Below are 24,297 nucleotides of genomic sequence, written 5' to 3' on the forward strand. Positions count from 1 at the left end.
ATACGAGTGTTGCAAGAGAATAATAATTTTTTTTAATTATCATCAGAAGAAAAAGATGTACAAAGATATTATTATTTTTTATATACTTTGCATAGTTATTGATATTTTCACCTTGCTGTTTTTGATTTATTTTACATTATATTTTTATGCTATGATTTTTTAAAAACATTTTTCCTTTAATCCATTAGAGCAGTGATTCTCAACCAATGTGCCGCGGAACTTTTGTGTGACGCCAAATTCTTAAAATGTGCCGCCAAATATTAGAAATGATACAATAAAAATTATAATGCCTTTTTTTACTATGAGTAAAGTTTAAATTAAAGAAAAGTGTATACAATATTATATATATATATATATATATATATATATATATATATATATATATATATATATATATATATATATATATATATATATATATATATATATATATATATATATATATATATATATACTTTTTGTAATTTTTCCGCGCTTTAACCGCGTGAACATCTTTGTCGGCGATTGTGTTGTCTCTGACAATCTTAAAATAAGATGGAAGTGTTTAAATAGTATATGGCACACAATTTTAAAAAATGTTGTAAGAGCTAATCATTAAAGTAAGCTATGCAATTAATAAACAAATTAACAAAGGAAAACTAAAAAAAACAAATATATAAAAAACAATTTAACAAAGGATAACTAACAAAAATTAAGCTAACAATTAATAAGTAGCAAAAAGACTAGTTAACAAGAAATCACAAAAAAATAACAGTTAATAATTATAGAAAACAAGCTAACAATTAATAACTAGCAAAAAAATAAATAACTGTTACTAACTAATTAAAAATTGACCGAAAGAAATAATTAATCCCTTAATAAATGCGCTTTTGTAATACATATTATTTTATTTCACATTCGAAATTGATATCACAAACTATTTAACACAGTGTAAAATAGGTAATTAAACAACTTCTAATCTAATTTTTTTCGCTGTGTGCCGTCAAATCGTTAAAAGTTAATCGTAAAAATCGTTAAAAGCGTGCCGCAACAAAAAAAAGGTTGAGAATCACTGTATTAGAGCATGAATTAGATCAATTTGTTTTATTTCACAAAAAAAAAAAAAAAAAAAAAAATACAAAGAAGGGTTAATAATTAACCTCCGCAAATAAGTTCAGATATTTTTTTTATTACTTTTTATAATTTTTCCAATTCTTTCGTGTAGTTTTTTTGCAAGCTGAAGGGATAACTTAGATAATTTTTTTGTTTAAATTGCTTCAATAATAATTATTGTCATTCCTTATAATGAATTGACATTACTAAGTCGATTATGCTAGATACCTGTTTTTCGTCATTCATGGCACACAAATCTTGAAAAAATGCTTCCCTCTCTTCCCAGTTCCAGTCCATTGATGAAAAATCTGCGAAATGCTTCACTGCGTTCACACCATACTTTTAAAAAAAATAAGAAAAATAAAGCTATTGCGAATTTTTGCATTTTCAGTAATGGTACATTGAAAGAGAAAAGACATGATCTTAAATATTTATTATTTATCTGACCAATGCGACTAAATTTTCATGTGCAGCGCGCAAAGAAAAAAAAACGGACGAACCTGAATAACTTTTTATTTTATGATGGGAACTTTCACGTTCTTGGACTCAATCTTAAGAGGTCAAAGCATTGACCTCAAACATGCTGATTAATTAGTGTAGACGATATTTTATGTGACGGAATGAGAAACACAAACTTACATCCTCTGTAAGATAAATATACATTTCATTTGACGAACTCAGATTTCTTACCTCCGAAGTGCAGAGGGGTTGCTGCAATCTAGAAAATATGGTCCTCACAGTTTGGTCAGGAGAGCAGACAGAACGTTTTACTCCTTAATCATAATATTTATTTTTGTGTTTTTAGCTGTAGCTCGAGAACAATTATAAAGATCGTTTATCCAGAGATAATTCAATGCAAATGAATTCTACACCAGCATTTTGGTCTGTGTGAGTCAGCTGCTGAATTCGTATCGACCAGCCATTTGAGGGATTCGAACGTGGTTTATCTATATACCTTATTGGGAGACTAACGCTTTAACTTCTGAAACATCACGGCTCTCACAACCATGTTTTTTTTTATAACCATCGTTGAATGGTCGACAAAATTTCCTGGTTTACGACTATTAATGCTGAACTCCATAGTCTTGTAATTTTGAACCCAATCCACAAGACAAGCCTGGATCAAGTATTGGGAGAAGTTTACCTTTGTGGAGGTCTTTTTAATGGAAGTAACCGGTATTTGCGTTAGATGGAGTGGAAAAACCACGAAAACCTGCCATGAAAAACTTGACGACAATGGAACTCTAACACATGATCCGTCTACCACTGAGAATATTTTACATCAGGACTGTGGTCGGTGCGAACCGGGTGCCAAATTCTAATCGACCAGCCTGTCAGACTTCAAAGAACAAGGTTCGAGTAAGAAGAACGGAGAGTCGGAAATCACATGTTCGAAAAACCAATGATAGAGGGAGAAAGGCTAAATTGATTCAGAAGAGTGTTTTTTCTCTCTTGATTTTTTATTTCTCATAAAGTTTTATTTCGAACATTTAAAAATAATTAAGACAAAAATTTAAATATTATTTTTAGGTGTGTTAAGTTTTCTTTCATCCTCATTATGCAAATGTTGTGTTTTGAATGAATGTTAAATATGCTTGTATATATATATATAAGAAAAATTAAGATTGGGAGAGAGTTTTAGATGACTGTATGGAGTCACTTTTACCTTACGTTATGGTGAGTAAATAACTTTCAAGGAGTTTTTTCTCTTATTAAGTTATGCGATGTCTAAGTTAAGTTATAATTTTTCTTCCTTAATAAAAATTCTTGTAAGTTCAAAGATTATTTTTTTATTATGCTTGCTTAGCATTTTCCACTCTGTACTCAACTATTCCAGCACAGCCATCACTGGGATTCGAACTCGGCACACTAGTGCGAAGGCGAATGCTCTACACCCTGAGTTACCACTGCTCTTTACAATACAATAATGCTTGGAAAATAATTTATTTGATTCAAATGTTTTAGATATACATCGAAAAACAAAATAATTTGATCATTTTTTTAACAGAACTATAGTCGCCATATTTGTCAAATAGAAACACTTTAGAGTTTACTGATGTATATGTTGTTTATGAACGAAAATTGTTTGTATCGGCTATGGCGTGAGACATTTCTAAACAATTATGTTTATCCCGCTGTGGACTGATCTTTAAGACATGGCTCCCAGCAGATCACCGAGGTAAAACATCACTGTTTTCGGCTATTGTGCGGTAGGAAGACCACTTGGATCAGTCTGCGTAGGGACCGAGGGTGTGCGGTATTAGTCTTCGTTAAACTGTTTCCCTGTAAAGTGCCCGACTTCACTTGCAGGCCGTCGGCTTACCAGTGAGGGGGCCATCCCTTCTGCACAGGATCTATATTGTTATTTCATGTCTTCGGATCATCCTCAGGAATGTTTCCCAGACCGTCGCCGATAGCCCATTGTACAGCTCTAGTGAGACGTAAATGCACAACTACTAATACGTAACATTACGTTTTAGTTTCTCACGATTTTTATGAACATTTAACTAAGAAACACCAATATATTGAAAATTTGATCATAAAGTACTATATATCATATATTTTAAATTTGCTTTAATAATTATTGTAACACGAAATAAATAATCATACCTCTTCCGGTACCATAATGATGCATGAATCCAATTTATCATTCATGTCTTGATCTGAAATAAAAATGTCTTCTGATAAAAATAATAAAAAATTAAAATAGCAAGTATATTTTTCAAAAATTAAAAATTTTTTGTGATTTTATATGAAACAGAAAATATAAAAAGGTTAAAAGTATTTTGTTCACTGAATTGAAAACGTATTGGTTATATTAAGCTTATCAAAAAAATATAAGGACAGTGTGGCTGAATGCGACACGATTTTATCTATTGTCATTTAGTTCCAACTTGGTTTTTTATGGGATGTATTCACTGAAAATAACTGACGATTTCTGTTCGAAAAGGAAGACGATTTCTGTTCGAAAAGAATTTTTCTTGATAAAATTAAATTACACACTACAGGCCAATAAAATTGTTGCACCAGAAAGGAATGCGAATAACAGAATGATATTTATTGGACACATACATTTCAGTTGGAAGAACAAGGGATTAAAGTTTCAGGATATTTGGATGTATAGAACCTGAGGAATCAGTACTCATAGCAGCCTCCCCTCGCAGCAATAACAACAGTTATTCTCTTGGGCTTCGAGTCGAACAGAGAGTGCATATCATGGACGGGTACAGTATTTCATACAGCTTCAACATGATGCCATAATTAATCGATCGTAGTGACTGACGAGTAATGGCGTGTCAGTCGTTCTGAAACCATTGACCAGACGTTTTAAATTGGTGAGAGCTCAGGAGAAAGTGATGGCTGGGGCAACAGGCGCACATGATCTGTGTCAAGATATGTAGATCAGGACAGTGCGAGCAACATGCGGTCGTACCTTGTCCTGCTGAAACGTAGCGTTATGGAGGCCTCAAAGAAAAGGCAGAGCAACTGGCCCTAACACATCTGAAATGTAACGGCTGCTGTTCAAGGTGCCGGCAATGTTGATCGAGACGTGTATCTAATGGCACATCATGCCATTACTCCAGGTGATGGGCCAGTATGACGATGTCGAATGCAAGCCGCCAATGGGCGTTCTAAACAACACGGATTCCAACACACGGATGCGGGCATCATGATGCTGTATACTGAAGCTAGATTCGTCTGAAAAGACGACGCCAAGCCATTCCTGTGTCCTGGTTTGTCGTTGATCAATACCACTGGAGGCGTTCCTGCCTTTGATGCTGCGTCAAGGGTGGTCGAAGCCATGGTCGCCGTGCTGACTGTCCATGCTGCTACAAACGTTGTCAAACTGTTCGTGCAGACACTTGTTGTCTTGCAAATGACTCAATTTGATGACTCAGGTTTCGTGACGTAGCTGTGTCATCCCTTAGGGCCAAGTGGCTGACATGTGTATCTTCTCAGCTGTTAGTAATAGGGGGCAGCTGAGATCCTGCACGGTATTCCATATGACTGCCATGAACCCATCGATTCCATATTCTACTACCAGTCATGGGATCTCGGCCAACGCGAGCAGCAATACTGCGGTATGATAAACCGCAATCCCGGTAGGCCACAATTTAACCTCGATGAAACTCAGACACGTGCTGGTAGGCATTTCCCCTTCTTACACGAGTCATAAGAAAAACTTTTTTATCCAAGAGCAACGCTCAAATTCAATTTCTGTATGAAAAACTTACTGCCAAATCTCTTTTTTTAGAGACATTGTAGGCGTTGCACCACCGCCTGCTATGCATGAAAGCGATGATAAATTAATCACTTGCATACCACAACATACTTTTTCCGTCAGGCAAATTTCACTGTCGTGGTGTGCCACCTTCCTGGTGTAGCAACTTTAATGGTCAATAGTTTATTGTCTGCAATTTAACCCTTTCGCTCCGGACGGGACATGTGCTGTCCCAGTCTGGTAAATTTTTGATATTACGGCTGGGACAACATATGTTCAAGTTACTGAAAAATATCTAGGACAGAAAATAACGCCCACTTTTGTCTTCAAACCGATATTAAGGCCGTCTCATCGTTCTGCGTCCTTAAATTTCTCACGTCATTCTCTTTCTCTTTATTTAACTAAAACTGGGTGCCTGGGCCGCGCAGCGGCCCCTAACCCATTCATCATGAAGTATTTACAAGTTGAATTAAAAAACATTTTGAATTATGCAGCATTTAGGTAGCATTACAGAAGATCAAGCATATTTGCTTGATTAATTAAACATGATTTGATATTTAATATAAGTCATGATTTATGCAATAATCAGAAATTTTCGTGAATATAAAAAGTACAATTGATATTTAAGCATTGATTGGTATTAAATTTGATGCAATCATACGTTGTGATTAAAATATGAATTAAATTAATGTATAAACAATTACAATTGATATTTTAGCATTGAATGGAATTTAAATTTGATGCATTCATAAGTTATGATAAATTATGAGTAAAATTAGAATATATGCAAATGCGATTGACAATTTAGCATTGAATAAAGTTAGAATTGTGTAATTTTAAGTTGTAAAACAAATATAACATGATATATGATAAATTTACAGAAGTTTTGTTTAATATTGGTGTCGCCATCTATCGGACACAGTTTGCAATTTAATTGAGCTGTTTTACTTTTTTCATTGAAGAAGAGTTTGATAATCTACATGTTACACTAATGCAAGAGTTCAGAATGAATAGTCCGGAATTGGGCATGACTATGACATTATGGAGCATTATCTCTAATGATTCTTTGCAGTAATTGGAGTACCTCTTCATTCTTTATGAGTTCCTGCAGTTCTTTTATTATTATGACAAGTCTGCGAGCCATACCGGCTGTTGTTGTGGGAATCAACATATGTTCAAGTTACTGAAAAATATCTAGGACAGAAAATAACGCCCACTTTTGTCTTCAAACCGATATTAAGGCCGTCTCATCGTTCTGCGTCCTTAAATTTCTCACGTCATTCTCTTTCTCTTTATTTAACTAAAACTGGGTGCCTGGGCCGCGCAGCGGCCCCTAACCCATTCATCATGAAGTATTTACAAGTTGAATTAAAAAACATTTTGAATTATGCAGCATTTAGGTAGCATTACAGAAGATCAAGCATATTTGCTTGATTAATTAAACATGATTTGATATTTAATATAAGTCATGATTTATGCAATAATCAGAAATTTTCGTGAATATAAAAAGTACAATTGATATTTAAGCATTGATTGGTATTAAATTTGATGCAATCATACGTTGTGATTAAAATATGAATTAAATTAATGTATAAACAATTACAATTGATATTTTAGCATTGAATGGAATTTAAATTTGATGCATTCATAAGTTATGATAAATTATGAGTAAAATTAGAATATATGCAAATGCGATTGACAATTTAGCATTGAATAAAGTTAGAATTGTGTAATTTTAAGTTGTAAAACAAATATAACATGATATATGATAAATTTACAGAAGTTTTGTTTAATATTGGTGTCGCCATCTATCGGACACAGTTTGCAATTTAATTGAGCTGTTTTACTTTTTTCATTGAAGAAGAGTTTGATAATCTACATGTTACACTAATGCAAGAGTTCAGAATGAATAGTCCGGAATTGGGCATGACTATGACATTATGGAGCATTATCTCTAATGATTCTTTGCAGTAATTGGAGTACCTCTTCATTCTTTATGAGTTCCTGCAGTTCTTTTATTATTATGACAAGTCTGCGAGCCATACCGGCTGTTGTTGTGGGAATCAACATATGTTCAAGTTACTGAAAAATATCTAGGACAGAAAATAACGCCCACTTTTGTCTTCAAACCGATATTAAGGCCGTCTCATCGTTCTGCGTCCTTAAATTTCTCACGTCATTCTCTTTCTCTTTATTTAACTAAAACTGGGTGCCTGGGCCGCGCAGCGGCCCCTAACCCATTCATCATGAAGTATTTACAAGTTGAATTAAAAAACATTTTGAATTATGCAGCATTTAGGTAGCATTACAGAAGATCAAGCATATTTGCTTGATTAATTAAACATGATTTGATATTTAATATAAGTCATGATTTATGCAATAATCAGAAATTTTCGTGAATATAAAAAGTACAATTGATATTTAAGCATTGATTGGTATTAAATTTGATGCAATCATACGTTGTGATTAAAATATGAATTAAATTAATGTATAAACAATTACAATTGATATTTTAGCATTGAATGGAATTTAAATTTGATGCATTCATAAGTTATGATAAATTATGAGTAAAATTAGAATATATGCAAATGCGATTGACAATTTAGCATGGACAACAATTTAGCACATGAACTCAGGGCCCTACCAACCAGACTATGCCGGCCGCTTTATTTTCGCCAAATTACAGTCCCTGGCCATATTATTAGACGCACTGTAGGATTTTATGTCAAATTATAATGATCGGTCGATGTTATACGGCTGTATAATCTTTACACGAATGAAACTGGTTTAAATATGGAGGACTTTGTGACTCGACCGATATAACGTGATGCAGTCACCATTTACCTCAAGGGGAGCCTTCAGTTGGTGGGAATCGAATCCAACACCTGTTGCACATGGACTCAGTGCCCTACCAACCAGACTATCCCTGCCGATACAATGAACAATACAATATGCTAAAATATATGCACTCATTTTGAACACACGTCCATGTCTCCACTGCATGCACATGTATTAGCCCTCGTACATTTATTTCAGTTACATTCAAACGTGCATACGTTGCATGTAAATGCGTATTAAATGTATGATTATAGGATACATTATACTATCTGTACTGAATAAAATAATCATGTATGCGGTATACAATCGTCTTTACTTGTAATCGTAAATTTAGATTACTTGTAATCATAATTGCATGCAATCTAGATCAGATGTCATATATTTCGATTACTTGTAATTACGATTGCAAGTAATTGATTATTTTAATCCCGATTACAGTGGTAATCAAAATCATGAATGTAAGTAACCATGATTACAAGTAATTGATTACTGTAATTGATTATTGGAATCACAATTACAGTTGTAATAAAAATTTGTAATCATGCTTACTAGTAATCGAAATATATAATCGATAAAATTTTTCCTGACTCTGAGGTAATCAGAGATTCTGATTACTCGTAATCGCAATTATTTGTAATCGTGATTACAAGTAATTGATTATATAGTGGTAAGTATCTATAGTCAATTAAAGTTATTGTAATTGATTACTTTATGTGAAGCCCGACTCCGTTATGTAATTCCAGCTCAAAAGTTTCTTCGAACAATTTTTTTAATTTTAAGGCGATAAAACAATGTGAATTTTGTAAGAATGTAATCCTTATAGATAGAAAGTTTTTTTAGAAAAAATTATTTAAAATTATGAATACATTTTTTTTGACATTAAAATATTGCTATCTATTTAAACAATACTAGTTCAAAATTTGCTTTGAACAGTTTATTTATTTTATCTTTATTATTAGAATGATATAAAGCGATATAAATATTATGTTGTATTTTCTTATTAGATGAAATTTTTTCTTGACTTTTTTTAAACGATATATTTATACATTGGCGTGCAAAAGATTTTTGTCACCCTGTGAAAAGCCTTTTGGTTTTTGTGTTTTTCTTTCAGTGTTTTTTTTCCATTGTTTTTAATTCAGTCAATGTATGTGTTATACTTGGTTACAGAATTTTTTATCTTATTTCTATTTAGTCGTAAAAGTTCTGACAAAATTTCAGTCTTTGCACGCAGCTCAGCTGAGTATTCCTTTTTTATATTAAGAACAAATTCTACGAAAACAAACGTTAATATTTAATTAATAGCATATACATATAAAATTACGATTTAGGCTCAGTAAATAATTATGCAAAACTTGTTTATTAAACTCAAAATAGTATTATTATAAACAATAAAATGTATCGAATACTTAGTTTGATGTACGAAATATGCTAATATTGTTCATTCAATACCTGTCAGTCATAAAAATTGTATTCGATCTAAAGTAGCTTTCAAAGCACTAACTTTGATACATTTTATTTTTAATAAGCATTCTAGGTAAGTATAAAAATATAATTAAACTACTTTATCACGTTTCGAAATGGTCTTCGGTAGCTTTTGCAATTTCTTCTCTTGATTCTTTTTCACATGGGTCTAATATTCCTAACGTATCTAGTTTCCAGAGATCCGAAATTTTAGCCTGAGCCACATGAAGGGACAAAACTGTGTTGGTACTATTACTGTTTTCAGGATCACGAGTTTTACCCATAAGTGTCCAACTTAATCGCGTTTCGATTGCAATTAAATTTTCTGAAACCGATTTAATAATACCTGTGAAAAGTTTACCGCAAACGTCGGCTCCGATAAGCAAATCAATTTCTTTAGTTTCTGAATTCGACCCTTTCATGTTTTTATAATCTCAAAATTTAATTCCTATCTTATTCGCTTCTTTTTTCCACGAGCCATCTCTTATTTTAGGAATTTCTGTACAAATTTTTTCCTGATCATAAACTTCAATGTTAGAAAAATAATCCCGATTTAAATTGCTCAAAAAAATTCTGTGTTTATTATGCTGATTAGTTCTTTGCAATCCACCAAAAAGACTATGATTTAGGCTTTTTTCCCTTACTGGTTTGTGACCTATTTTATTTATTGTTTCTTTTAAAAGATACGACTTTTGGGATCCCGTGTCTATCAATCCGCGTATAATTATTTCTTTTTTTTCCCGTTTTTTAAGCGAATTGTTAACGTTTGCATTAATACTTCCGGATTACAAGTTTCATTCGATATAACCATACTTTCCACTCTACCATCTATTTTCTTTTCCGGAGACATAAATGTATAATGACAAATATCGCATTTTACAAAACTCCTGCATTTTTTAGCCGTATGGCCAAACGAAAACAAATAAAGCAACAGCCGCTCCTCTTTAAAATATCCCATTTCTCATTTATTTATTTCAGTTTAAATTCATTACAACTCCATAAATTATGTCTATCGTTACCGCAAGAAATACATTTATTTTTCTTATTACACGATTCATTCAATAAACCTGACGCCGTTGATATGCGATTCTTATTTTGTTTATTCAAATTCTCGCCTCCACTGTTACGCTTTGAGGAGAGGAAGGGGGAACATTCTGAAACTCGTGTTATAGACGAACTCAAGGCCGTGGCTTTTTCTCGGCTAATTACTTCTGTTTTTAAAATATCTAGGATCTCTGATACTTTCCACTCATCATCATTGCTATATTTTTTAGTTATTTCTAACACTATATCTGAGGGAAGTAATTTAATAAGTATAGGACAGAGTAAAGCCCCGTAATTTTCCTGATTAATTCCCAAAGAATCTAAATTTCTTATTTCAGTTTGACAAGAATCAAAAAGTTTTCTTAATGAAAAAATATCTGTTGATTTTTCTACTGGGGTTAAACTCAACAATTTATTCAAATGAGAGTTAATTATCAACGTTTTCTTGCCAAAGCGTTCTTTTAAAGTTTCAATTGCTGATACATAATTATTATCTGTTAAACTGAATCCTTTAATCGCATCTGAAGCTGATCCCACTAAATATGTTTTCAAGTAATTAAACTTTTCAACATTCGACAAATCAGTGTTTTTATCTTTGGCAGATTCGAACTGATCGTAAAATCTTTGCCAGTCTGAAGGATCGCCAGAAAATTTCTCCATAGTTAAAAGAGGCAGTTTCACAAATGAAGTTTCATTTATTCTTATATTAGTGTTTATCTTCGGTTCGGAAATGTTCGAATTTAACTCAGGAGACACTACCGAAGTCGAAAGTTTTTCTATTTTTCTTTTTAATCTGCTTCTACTTCGTATAATATTTGTCAAATATTCATCACACTTTATAATTTCTGTATCGATTTCATTTACATCCGTAATACCCATCTGAATTTCGAGATCAATTTCTTTCAATTGTTCTTGTTTTAACATTAATTCAGACACTAACTCATGCAATTCATCTATTGTCACCTTATCATCTTGATATATGTTTTCGATTTTGGTCCATAACTTAGTTGTTAATGACCTTATCGTAGTACGGTTTTGTTTGGATTTCTCCATCTTTATATATAAACGAACTACTTATACACTTAAAGTCACTATTCTATGAAATTAAATTTCTAATCGAAAATAAGCAAGAAATCTCTTAATGGCGGTCCCTGTTCGGGCGCCAGAAAGTGTTCAATCTAAAATGAATTTTTGCTTTCTATATGAATAGTGGAAAATGTTCCACTTTCCTTTAGACCGCCAATTTGATTATTCATAAACCGTTATTGGTTTTAATTGCAAATAGATGAAAATGAATTTACATTGAATGGTAAATGATGATTATAAAGTGATGAAAATATTGAGTTAGGTAATAGCGCTCCATAGCGCGTCTCTTATTACATTACTTCTACGGTTTTCAAGTTTTTGAAAAATAAAAAGTTATTACTTCTGTTCCGTTGTCTGTCTGCTTATTTATATGCATCTGTGGGTTTCTTTGTAATTACGAAGCTACTGTTGCACAATTATGGTTACGCTTTGATTCGAACCCGTTCCCTCTATTTTAAATAGAATTAGACTGAAAAACAAGACGAGACAGCGGTAAAAAATTATAAAATACTACTGGGCTGCGCCCCCTGCTCGCTAACGCTCGCCAACTCGGGGAGTTGTAATGAGGCTTTTTTTTGTCGCCGTATAAGAGAAATATATATATAGATAACGTGCCGAATATGTCTTCCCACAAGTAAACAGTTAATAAAAAATTTTCTTTGTTTGAAATACGAAAGTTTTTTTTTAATCATTTAACACAGTGAAGTATAGCTTTGTTTTGCATGGAAAAAACAAGTTCTGGTAAAATCATCGTACTTGGCGGTAGTGATATTTCCAGTAAAAAAAAATCCATAATGTTGGTAATAGGATCAAAATATACGGTATTTAAGCATTCATTCAGTAATTTTTCCATTCGGATCGTAACAAAAAATTCTGGTTTTAAAAAATAAAGCTCTTATTGCTACACATTTAGTAAAAATACAAAACTGAAAATTAAGTTTAACCAAATAAATATTCTTTATGCTGCGACCTAATGAATCATGATAAAATCAAACAGCAAATCATAAACCGTATTTTTTAGTTAATTTTCCCAAAAGTTATTACACGAGAGCTTCGGTAAAAATTACCGTGCTTTTTGACGATCCCATAGAGCCAAAAATATGGTAAATATTACCAAATTCTGATAGTTTTGACCATACTTTTTTTTTTCAGTGTAATATCCAAAAATAAGATATTTTTAAAACCAGAAGATTAACCTTTTAATGGGCCATTTATTTCTAGTAAAGGTAAATTAAAAAATTTTTGGAATTGGAATAGTTATAAGAATAGTAATTGATATAAGAAAGAAGAACTAATTTAGTTTATAAAAATGCCATTTTTTTGGTTGTAAGTATATTTAACACGACCTATTAGGAACTTATTGCCTTTTATTTTTCTTTATTTATAAAATAAATTTTAAAAATGCTACAATCTTCAAAAGTAATAATGCATTTTATAACTTTTATACATTTTCTTAAACTAACAAATGGTTGTCAATGTTATTCAAACGCACTTCAAGAAAGCTGAAGTTATTGACAAATGGAAACGTAAATTTAAAGTGGTAAAAAAGTTTCCCATAGACTTTAAAAATTGGTGGTAAGTATACTTACCACGGCTTTAGAAAGGGTTAAATATTATCAAAATATTCAGTTTCGTGTTTTTCTTTTATAAATTCTCTGATATCTGTAAAAGGACTTACTCCATGCAATAAAACACTATGAAATTAGACTCCATACATGAAAAAAAAAATTAAAACTGGAATTCGAGTTATTTATCAAGAATGGAGGAACAAAAGACAATAATAATGTAAACATTACATGTTTAGAAGACAATTTCGAAACAAAAGCAATTTATCATCATCTGATGTCTCTAACTTGATTTATGTTTGTATAAGACAACTGCATTTTGGTTAATTAACCAATAAAAGGTAAGTTGAATGTCTTTTGCGATTCTGTTTTCTTTAATAAAACGAAATAGGACATTACAATAAAGCTGAGCCGATACGTCTCAAAATATCTATATTCTTTAATGATCGTGATAATCGTGACTGTATTTAAAATATATATTTTCGATGTATCGTAAACACTATAAATCCGTGGTAATTCTGTTTATCAGGATGAGAGTTCGTATTACCACGCATTTAATATAGAAAACAAAACTGAAAATTAAATTTAACGGAATAAATGTTTCTATGTTTCAAGGCATTGTGATGGGAGCTTTGTCACATTCAATAATAAAATAGATGAGTTCTGATTTGTTCAAAAATTAATAAATATTACTTTGAGAGAATTCTTATTCAAATTCTGAACATTAAATATAACACATTTTTTGTCAAAAAATTTTACTATAATGTATGAAATATTTAAAATAATAAAAATGAAACTAAAAATTCAAATGGGAATAACATCATCTTATTAAAACGTAGAAATTCTGATTCTTTCATTCTTTTGAAAAGCATTTAATATGTTACACTAGTTTACTTTTATTTCTATCAACAAAACATTCAAATATTTAAATGCTATTCCTCATTCGCTGAGAATGATGATTTCGCGCGCAAAAAGGAAGGACCTAACAAATGTAAACTTATTTCTCATGGGCTAAGAAGGATGATTTCGCGCGCAAAGGGGAAAAGCTATCGCTATGACGTAAAATGGGTGGGGCGAGAGGACTTTTTATCATATTTTTTAACGACGACGACCTACTAATATCTTTCTCAGACAAAGTTAGATGTAGGTTGTGACGTAATCAAAGGCGAAAATTTTTTTTAGCGTTGCTGTGGAGGCTTTTCGAGTTAGATTCTGAAATGCAATTATAAAAATAATCCTCTAACGGTTTTTTTTTCACCCTCAGATTTTTATATAAATAGAGGGAAATTTAAATATCATTTTATTTCTATGTGCTCTTGGCAGTTGCTCATGAAATTATTCTTTTTCTAATAAGTATTTCTTAAAAAAACATTAAATAAAATATCTAATTTAATTTATTCTTCATTTTGGTTAATTTTTAAGTAACAGATTTTGCTAATTTAATTTTATTTTATTTTATTTATTATTTTCGTTATGGAACACCCAAGTTCTCCTCAACCCTCAACATCGGCTGCTACTGACGTGGATTCTGGTATTGAGGTAAATTCTCGAACTAATTCCTCACATTCACCTAGACGTTTAGAAATTGAACTGCCGCTTTTTGTCCAGCCCTTCCTTCGTTCAGGTATGAACCAGAGGGCTTGTCGCTGGTTTTTTTTGTCATTTTTATTACCAAAGCTCGAAATTCTTATCGAATTCTTTACTCCTCGGAGTAAAAGAATTGCTTCTGGCTCATATAATCGTAATGATATTGATATCGGCTTCATTGTTGTAGAATTAACTGTACCGATGAAGAATCTCGAACTGAAAAAAAAACTTGAGGATGATTTAATTATTGTGAGCTCACCATGCATATGTGAGTATATTAAGAATTTCAATGCTTTGTATGCTTATGTATCTAATGCTAGTAGAGGAGTACCACTTAATCACTTTACTCCATATATGGTTGCTGAGAAACTAACCTTTAGCTTTAAAATGTTCACTGACTTTGCTCTTGCTCGTAATATTACTAACCCGATGACTTTAACTTATGAATATTCAGAAATATGTAATGAAACCACCACATTTCATGATGAGTTCACACAACATTTTGAAAATTCAAAATTATTTGTCGCGATGGCCGATCGTTTGAAGCATGCGGGGGCTGCGACGAAAGTTGTTCTTTCGTATGCTACAGAAATGATTTCACGGATCTCAAATGTTAATTATTTAATGAAAGAGATGAATGAAATAATTTCAAATTATTCTCAATTGGACATAGAGATTAGAGTTCAACATTATGCCTATGCAACATTATTAATTAAATTATATGGTCGTGTGAATTTGATGAAATTAGTCATAAACGCGTTAAATTGTTTTCAAAATGCTAAACCTAAAAATAGATGGCTTGCTTTGGTTGGGGATTTCGACGCGGGTAAATCAACATTAGCGGGAGGATTTAAAGATTTGTTTGGGGGTGTCACTATCAATATTAATTTAAAAGATGATACCCGCAGGATGTTCCAATTGGGAATGGCGATTGGCCACCGATTTGTAATTTTTGATGATGTCCGTGATATTGGCATTAAAAATTTAGATGATAATATGAGGGACTATTTGGACGGACATCACGAAATTATTTTGGAGCGAAAAAACCGGGATCCCGTCACACAATATTTTCCTCCGGGAATGATAACATCTAATTACTTATCTTTTCCGGAGGCACTGATGAGAAGAATTAGAATTATAAAATTAATCGCCCAACCGTCATTCTACAAAGCACATAAAGATTATTTTGAGGCCATCCGGTTCAATAAAACTACTCTTGTTGTCCGTAAGTATATATTAATTCCCTTGAATCAGTTACTTAAATATTTATTTGGTTAATAATTATTTTTTTTTAAAGTGATACATGAGCTGAACTTATTAACATTGGAAGGTGTGGATAAAGAGAAACTTGACACAGCTCTTTGGTATAACACTCGAGAATGGTTTAATGCTGAACATGAGAGTTGTACATATTGTAATGAAAACGATGTTGAAAATTTTGAAGGTAACAAAATATTTATTTATTTATATACTTAATATATATATATAGTTTTATTTCAGTTCCGAATTTAATATATAATTGCCGGTTTTCGTCATACTCTTGTTCTTGATTGTGTCTCATTTTTGTTTTAATATTTTCTATTTAATATTATAAATTTATTTTAGTGCCGAACACCTCCACACAGTCCGGGCAGGTGTCCATCTGCCCCGGGGAGACTCAAAATAACATCTTAGAGACCGAGACGAGTCCTGTGGCATCAAATGTTTCTAGTTAACCACCCTTAAAGATGTCTGCCATTAGAGTAGTGGCACATTTCTGCAAAAGCAGTTGCGTAATTAGTTCAATCAAATTAACTGTGAAAGAAGCTAATAAACAAATCAACTCCATTATACCAAAGGTCAGCACAACAATCAGTGTTTACGGCTAGTAAAATCTACATATATATTCCCACTTTGGTTTTTGGATATTGTTTTAATATTACTGAGACTCAGATTTTAATATTTCAGAATGCTCTCAGCAGAAGAAAATGTAATGTTTTTTTTTTTTTTTTATTAAAGTCTTTAACATAGTTAATATTTTATTCTTTAGCATGCTTTTGTTTCACGAGTATCTTTATATGAGTATTTTCTTTTTAAAATTCTTTTGTTATGCTGGCATTCCTAAATTAAATTCTTGAATTAATTTAGTATTAAAATAATTTATCGTTTTATTTCATATTTTTATTTTAATTTATTTAATATTTATTTTTCAATCATTTTTTTTTTAAATATTTTTATCTGAATGTTTCCTCTCCCGTAAGAGATGAGAAATACCAGTCGTTTTTGTGTTAAGCAGCTTTAGGGTGCTGGCGTCTATGTGTGAATGGAGTATTATATTACAATAGTCCAGGGCTACAAATTGGAAAGTGCAGGGCACTCTTCAAGTGTTGAAGAGAATGGAAAAATATATAGTGGAGTCAACGCTGGGACTGGAACCCGGTTGTAATATGTACCCAGCTGCAAATGAACTAATCGACTTCATTAGGTGGGCTGAGCTGTTGCGAAGGTTATTTAACTGTATTGGGTGAAAGGCCGATATTGGTTTTAAAGTGACTGTAAAATATAATCAAAATCGGATAATTCTAAATAGGAAATATAGGCCAATTTGCCTGTAGGAAATATTGGTCTATTTCATATATATAGAAAAATATCGGAAAATAGCCGCAATTTGTAACACTAGTGAACTAAGATTCGTGAATATTGGTCCGATGGGGGCACTAATTATTTTGCTGCTAGGGCGGTTTGAGCTTGTCATTCCGCCTTTTGTTGTGGTTAGAAGAAACGTACGATTTTTTGAATATTTTTGATAAATATTCTGACTTTTTTTTTTCTAACAAACGCTAATAAATGGAAAAATGGTTGTTTTTTTTGTGTCTACGATACTTACTGCGCAATTTACATCAAATACCTAAATAATCTTTTCAAAACCATGAGGCAGAAATATACAGAGACAGAAATTTATGAGACAGAAATTTACATTAATATTTTTTACTTCGAATGTATGACGAAAATGATTTTTTCCATGTATTTATTTTTATACTATTTTTGAGAAGAGATTCAGATTTAAAATCGAAGAATACTTGGACCATTTAAAACGTGGTTGTCTATCAGAAAATAAACTTGACGACAAAAATTCTGAAGACAAGCGCCGCGTGGTAGCTAAAATTATATGAGTGTTGCAAGAGAATAATAATAATAATATATTTTTTTAAATTATCATCAGAAAAAAAAGATGTTCAAAGATATATTATTTTTTATATACTTTGCATAGTTATTGATATTTTCACCATGCTGTTTTTGATTTATTTTATATTATATATTTATGCTATTATTTTTTTATAAAATTTTTCCTTTAATGTATTAGAGCATGAATTAGATCAATTTGTTTTATTTCGCAAAAAATATTTAAAAAAAAACATACAAAGAAGGGTTAATAATTAACCTAGAAACAATTTTACCTAGGCACCAATTGGGTTCAAAATTGCATCCACCTGAGTCCTATAACAACATACACTGAGGGACCAATATTGGGATGTTTAGACTTTTTTAAAATAGCTCCTATAATGGCCAATATCGGGCGTAAGTTGACTTTATTTTCTAAAAATGGATATAAAATATCGGGATAATCTGATAATTTTACATAGGACCGATAATGGTTGTAAAGTGGCTGTAAAATATCGAGTGATTTGGAAAATTCTATCTACTGTCAATATCGGAAAAATAACGGCTCTTTAAACCCTAATTGAGACAAGATTCATGAATGTTGGCCCATTGATGGTTCAAGTCATTTTGCTGCTATTGTAAAATATGTTTAACTCATTGAATAAATAACTCATTGAATGTTTAACTCATATAGTTTTACGTAGGATTTATAATAAATCATTGTGTAATTTTGTTACTTTTAAATCACTGTCAATTTGAGTTTCCATGGCCATTTTTACAATTCGAGAACAAATTTCGTGTTTATTTCAATTAGTTTCAGAGATGGAATAATTATTAGACTTGTTTACGAGCTTAAATAATTTATATATTTCTCTTGCTTCCTCCTAAAGTAAAAGTTCTAAAACATAGAGATGGAAGTTAGCATAGTGGGGTCTCTTTTGTTACCAGGACAGTTTCCTATGAAAAACTGACTCTAATTATATGAATAATCCATTCTTCTCCCTGGGTACTCATTTTGAAATTTTAGTCTAGTACTCCATTTTTTTTTAGTACTGTAATTTCATGTGATTTGAAAGAAAATCTTCAAAAATATTTCCTTGAATCATCTACGCTTTCAGGATAATTGAAAAACCTTCGTCTTTGTGTACCAAATCAATTATAAATGTTGAAAATGTTTGTAAAGCAATATTTTTTAATTTTTCCCATGAAATTTCTCTGATACAAAATTTCCTGCTAAGAAGTTCCGATATCCTTCATCAGTTTTAACATTTAGTTCCTATTACAACCCTGCAGCTTTTGTGCAAACTGATGTCAAAACATTCAGTAATTTTTTCAAACTACTTTAATAATGGACATTCCTACAACTACACTACTTTAATAATGGCTATTTCATGAATTGTCATTGCTTACTCATTAGTGCAATAGACCTACTTTTTTTATTCATGGGGCATTGATCTTGAATTGCTGTTTCTCTGTCTAACCTGGACCAGTGCAATATTTTAATGTTTTTATTCAGTGAAATTTCTTACGAAAAAATTTTCCGCAAATTTGTTCAGATATTTTTTTATTAATTTTTATAATTTTTCCAATTCTCTCGTGTAACTTTTTTGCAAGCTGCAGCGATAACTTAAATAATTTTTTTGTTCAAATTGCTTCAATAATAATTATTGTCATTCCTTATCTATTTATATTTTATGAATTGACATTACTAAGTCGATTATGCAAGTTTGTATACCTGTTTGTATACTATGGTGCATACCTGCTTTTCATCATCCATGGCACAAAAATCTTGATAAAATGCTTCCCTGTTTTCCCAGGACCAGTCCATTGAGGAAAAATCTGCGAAATGCTTTACTGCGTTCACACCATACTTTAAAAAAAAAAAAGAAAAAGAAAGCTATTGCGAATTTTTACATTTTCAGTAATGGTGCATTGAAAGAGAAAAGACATAATCTTAAATATTTATTATTTATCTGACCAATAAGACTAAATTTTCATGCAGTGCGCAAAGAAAGAAAAAACGGACAAACCTGAATACCTTTTTATTTTATGATGGGAACTTTCACGTTCTTGGACTCACTCTTAAGAGGTCAAAGCATTGACCTCAAACATGGTAATTAATTAGTGTAGACGATATTTAATGTAAGGGAATGAGAAACACAAACTTGCATCCTCCTGTCAGATAAATAAACGTTTCATTTGAAGAACTCTGACTTCTTACCTCCAAAGTGCAGAGGGGTTGCTGCAATCTAGAAAATATGGTCCTCACAGTTTGGTCAGGAGAGCAATCCGAACGTTTTACTCCTAATGCATAATATTACTTTTTAGTGTTTTTTGCTGTAGCTCGACAACAATTATAAAGATCGCTTATCCAGAGATAATTCAATGCAAATGAATTCTACGCCAGCATTTTGGTCGGTGTGAGCCATCTGCTGAATTCGTATCGACCAGCCATTTCAGGGATTCAAACGTGGTTTACCTTATACCTTATTGGGAGGCTAGCGCTGTAACTTCTGAAACACCACGGCTCTCACAAACCTGTTTTTTTTTTATTTTATAACCGTTGAATAGTGGACAAAATTTTCGGGTTAACGACTGTTAATGCTGAACTCCATAGTCTTGTAATTTTGAACCCAATCCAAAAGACAATTCTGATCAGATTCTGGATCAAGTATTAGGAGAAGTTTACCTTTGTGGAGGTCTTTTTAACGGAAGTAACCGGTATTTGCGTTAGATGAAGTGGAAAAACCACGAAAACCTCCCATGAAAAACTTGACGACAATGGAACTCTAACACATAATCTGCCTATCATTGAGAATATTTTACATCATTACTGTGGTCAGTGCGAACCGGGAGCCGAATTCTAATCGACCAGCCTGCCAGACTATGAATTTCAAAGAACAAGGTTCGAGTAAGAAGAACTGAGTGTCAGAAATCACATGTTCGAAAAACCACTGAAAGAGGGAGAAAGGCTAAATTAATTCAGGAGAGTGTTTTTTTTTCTTTCTAGATTTTTTATTTCTCTTAAAGTTTTATTTCGAACTTTTAAAAATAATTAAGACAAAAATTTACATATTATTTTTAGGAGTGTTAAGTTTTCTTTCACCCTCATTATACAAATGTTGTGTTTTGAATGAATGTTAAATATGCTTGTATATATATATATATATATATATATATATATATATGCTTGTATATATATATATATATATATGTATATATATATATATATATATATATATATATATATATATATATATATATATATATATATATATATATATATATATATATATATATATATATATATATATATATAAGAAAAATCAAGATTGGGAGAGAATTTTAGATGACTGTATGGAGTCACTTTAGTTGCATTACGTTATGGAGAGTAAATAACTTTCAAGGAGTTTTTTCTCTTATAAAGTTATGTTAGGCTTAGGTTGAGATGTAGTACGAAGTACCTGCCTGCAGAGCGGGCACTCCACTTTTTCGTCTCAATTGATGCCCTTGGGTGACTAGAGTACTGTGTGACTAGACTAGACTAGAGTAGAGACTCAGCCTTGCCAAACATTTTGGCTATCCGTGGAAAAACAATATCCCGTTTTATGCAAGAATGCCATCAGAGTGTTAATACAATTTGCATCAACGTATTTATGTGAAACTGGATTTAGCAAACTAGTTTCAATAAAAACTAAATACCACTCGCGTTTAAAACCTAAAGATGATATGCGAATTGCAATTAGCAACATACATCCAAACATCGATGAGATAATTAGAAACTTGCAGCCACATACATCTCATTAAAGGGTAATTTACTGATTTTTGTGTTATACAAAAAGTATTTTCTTAAAATTATAAATAAAATTAATATGAGTCAAATATGATGATGTTTTTATTCGATGAAACGAAAGAAATGCTCGAAATATACATTATATTTGTGAACATTTATCTCTAGGGGTCGCCAAAAATTTTCTCTTTACAAAAGGGGTCGCGGTCGAAAAAAGTTTGCGCACCACTGGCTTAGAGGATTGAGCGCTCATTCTCAATGAGGTTTTCAGGCTAGAACCTCACCAATGACGAACGAATTCAGTACCCGCCTCGCACTGAACACAGTACTGACGTTAAATATCCTCAGTGCTAGAAAGATTATGGGTTAAAGTTCCCTTGCCGCCAGGCTAACCATGGGAAGTTTCCGTGGTTTTTCACTCCATCGCAAATGCGGGTTAGTTCCATCAAAAAGTCCTACACGGAGGTATTTCTCCCAATACTTGATGCAGGAGCTCCCTTGTCTTCTAGATAGGGTCAAAAATTACACGACTACATAGTGTGACAATGGTAGTCGTAAACTCCATTGGAGTCGGCTGTTCAACGACAGTTAAGAATAGAGGTTAAGAAAAATAGATGATCCTTGATTAACCGTATTATATTATTTGTGTTAATCCTTACAAATTACTGAAGTAGATTACATTTCTATCAAGGCACACAAAGCTTGTATTTCAAATTACACGAACCTTAAATACATAATTTCAAACAATTATGCTGGTAACAAAGGTATAAACAAATGAAATATTATCTCCTAGTTCATAGAATGCAGCAAATATACTGAAAATTTTTAAATCGGCTGCCTTATCTGAAAATAGTACAATCACAGAGAGTCATGAAATGAGAGTCATTTGCCAAATTATTTAAAGCAATAATCGCAATGATAGTTAGCACTACATTATTAGCATATTTAAGATCACCCGCAGGAACGTGAAAATTCGATCATCAGAGCAAAAGTTATTTAAGGTGATATTTTTTTTCTCCCTGTACAGTTTAAAATTATGGCTTTGTTTCAAGTGTAAGGCACTTTAACTATGGCTTTTGTATTTTTCTTGGTGAAACAGCTTTGAAAAACCTTGTTACACACGTGGCTGACAATGACACAGATATCGTCCGACTTTTGGTCCCAATCCAGAAGACAAGGGAACTCTTGGATCGAGTATTGGGAGAAATTTGTCTTCTTGGAGGACTTTTTGATTGAACTGACCCGCATCTGCATTACATGGAGAGTAAGACCACGAGAACCTCCCACGGTTAGCCCAACTGCAAGGGAACTCTGATCAGTCTAACACTGAGGATATTTTACGCCAGCACTGTGATCCGTGCAAGCCGGATGCGTAATTTGTATTGATCAGCCATCGCTGGAATTCGAACCCGGTTCAGCCTGAGCCATTGTGGCTCATTATATATACATATTAGTATTTTTGATATCTATTAAAACAGTCGCAATCACCAAAATACCAGCAACCGAATAAAGAAACTAAGAATAGTAAGAAATTTGATCTAAATGTAGGTGATTAATAGACAAAAATGAAGTTTACTGACTTAAAGATGATCCTAACAAAATATTTTAATCCTCAATCATGAGGATATCAGAATAGCAATGTTTGACACACTGTTGCCACTCAACAGAAACAAACTTCTTAAAACTACTTAAATTTCAGCATTTAACTGTTTAACATTATAGGACTCAGTATCAGAGAAAAAGATTTTTTTAAATCTTTTCTTTATGGCTAAATTATGATAAATAGTTCAAAACTCGGAATAGTAAAAAGTTATTTCAACCCATTCAAAAACGACCTTTTAATTATATAGTTCCCCATGTTTTTCTCCAGATTATTTCTATTTTTATCTTTTTCGTCTTAATTTCAGCTCTGGATTCACATATACTAAAATTTTTATTAATATTATTTATGTAAATATCTGAAACTACTTAAAGGCAGTGTTTCCCTAAGTGTGGTACGCGCACCCTCAGAGGTTCGGGGACAGTTTAGGGGGGTACGCGTTCTTATGCGAAATATCTTGCAACAAACGAAAAATCATAAAATTTTATTTAAAAACAAAGCTAGCTATGAAAATTTACGATTACGTATTTCTCTATTGGCTATTATTTGCAGAGTTAAAAGTTAATAATCAGTGGTGTCAACAGCCAGTTGTGATTTTTAACTTTTGTGCAATTTTTTTTATCACAGCAAAAACAATATCATCCATCTCACTGATGCAAATAAACTTATTAACAAAACTTGCACCAAAAAAGAAAAATAAACATATTTTTAAAAACATACATTCATTTTTTTATTAGTGGTACACTGCATTACGAAAAATTTAGAAAGGGTAAACAAAAAGGCATAAGTTTGAGAAACACTGCTTTAAGGTGCACCTTATCCTATCTCGCTAATTTACTAACTCAAAAAAGGTTACTAACCACTAGAAATG

At 31.9% G+C, this 24,297-nt stretch overlaps 1 protein-coding gene across 1 annotated transcript; it reads left to right on the forward strand.

Moving 5' to 3' along the window:
- Positions 1 to 14,698: 14,698 nt before the first annotated feature.
- LOC147808541 (uncharacterized) lies at positions 14,699 to 16,744 on the forward strand. Its single transcript, XM_087163304.1, has 3 exons — positions 14,699 to 14,932; positions 16,193 to 16,339; positions 16,501 to 16,744. Exons 1-3 carry the CDS (start codon positions 14,782 to 14,784, stop codon positions 16,608 to 16,610), a joined length of 408 nt encoding a protein of 135 aa, XP_087019430.1. The 5' UTR covers positions 14,699 to 14,781; the 3' UTR covers positions 16,611 to 16,744.
- Positions 16,745 to 24,297: the final 7,553 nt, after the last annotated feature.

Source organism: Parasteatoda tepidariorum, chromosome 5 (genome assembly GCF_982258835.1).
Source record: "Parasteatoda tepidariorum strain Cologne lab strain chromosome 5, Ptep-v5.0, whole genome shotgun sequence".
Taxonomy (NCBI): Eukaryota; Metazoa; Arthropoda; class Arachnida; order Araneae; family Theridiidae; genus Parasteatoda; species Parasteatoda tepidariorum.

Bases quoted from the DNA above. Each gene is read 5' to 3' on its own strand.
- LOC147808541 (XM_087163304.1), top strand. From the start codon at position 14,782: ATGGAACACCCAAGTTCTCCTCAACCCTCAACATCGGCTGCTACTGAC. The intron at 14,933-16,192 runs GTATGAACCAGA...TTTTTTTTAAAG, and splicing joins CCAGCCCTTCCTTCGTTCAG to TGATACATGAGCTGAACTTA. The intron at 16,340-16,500 runs GTAACAAAATAT...AATTTATTTTAG, and splicing joins CGATGTTGAAAATTTTGAAG to TGCCGAACACCTCCACACAG.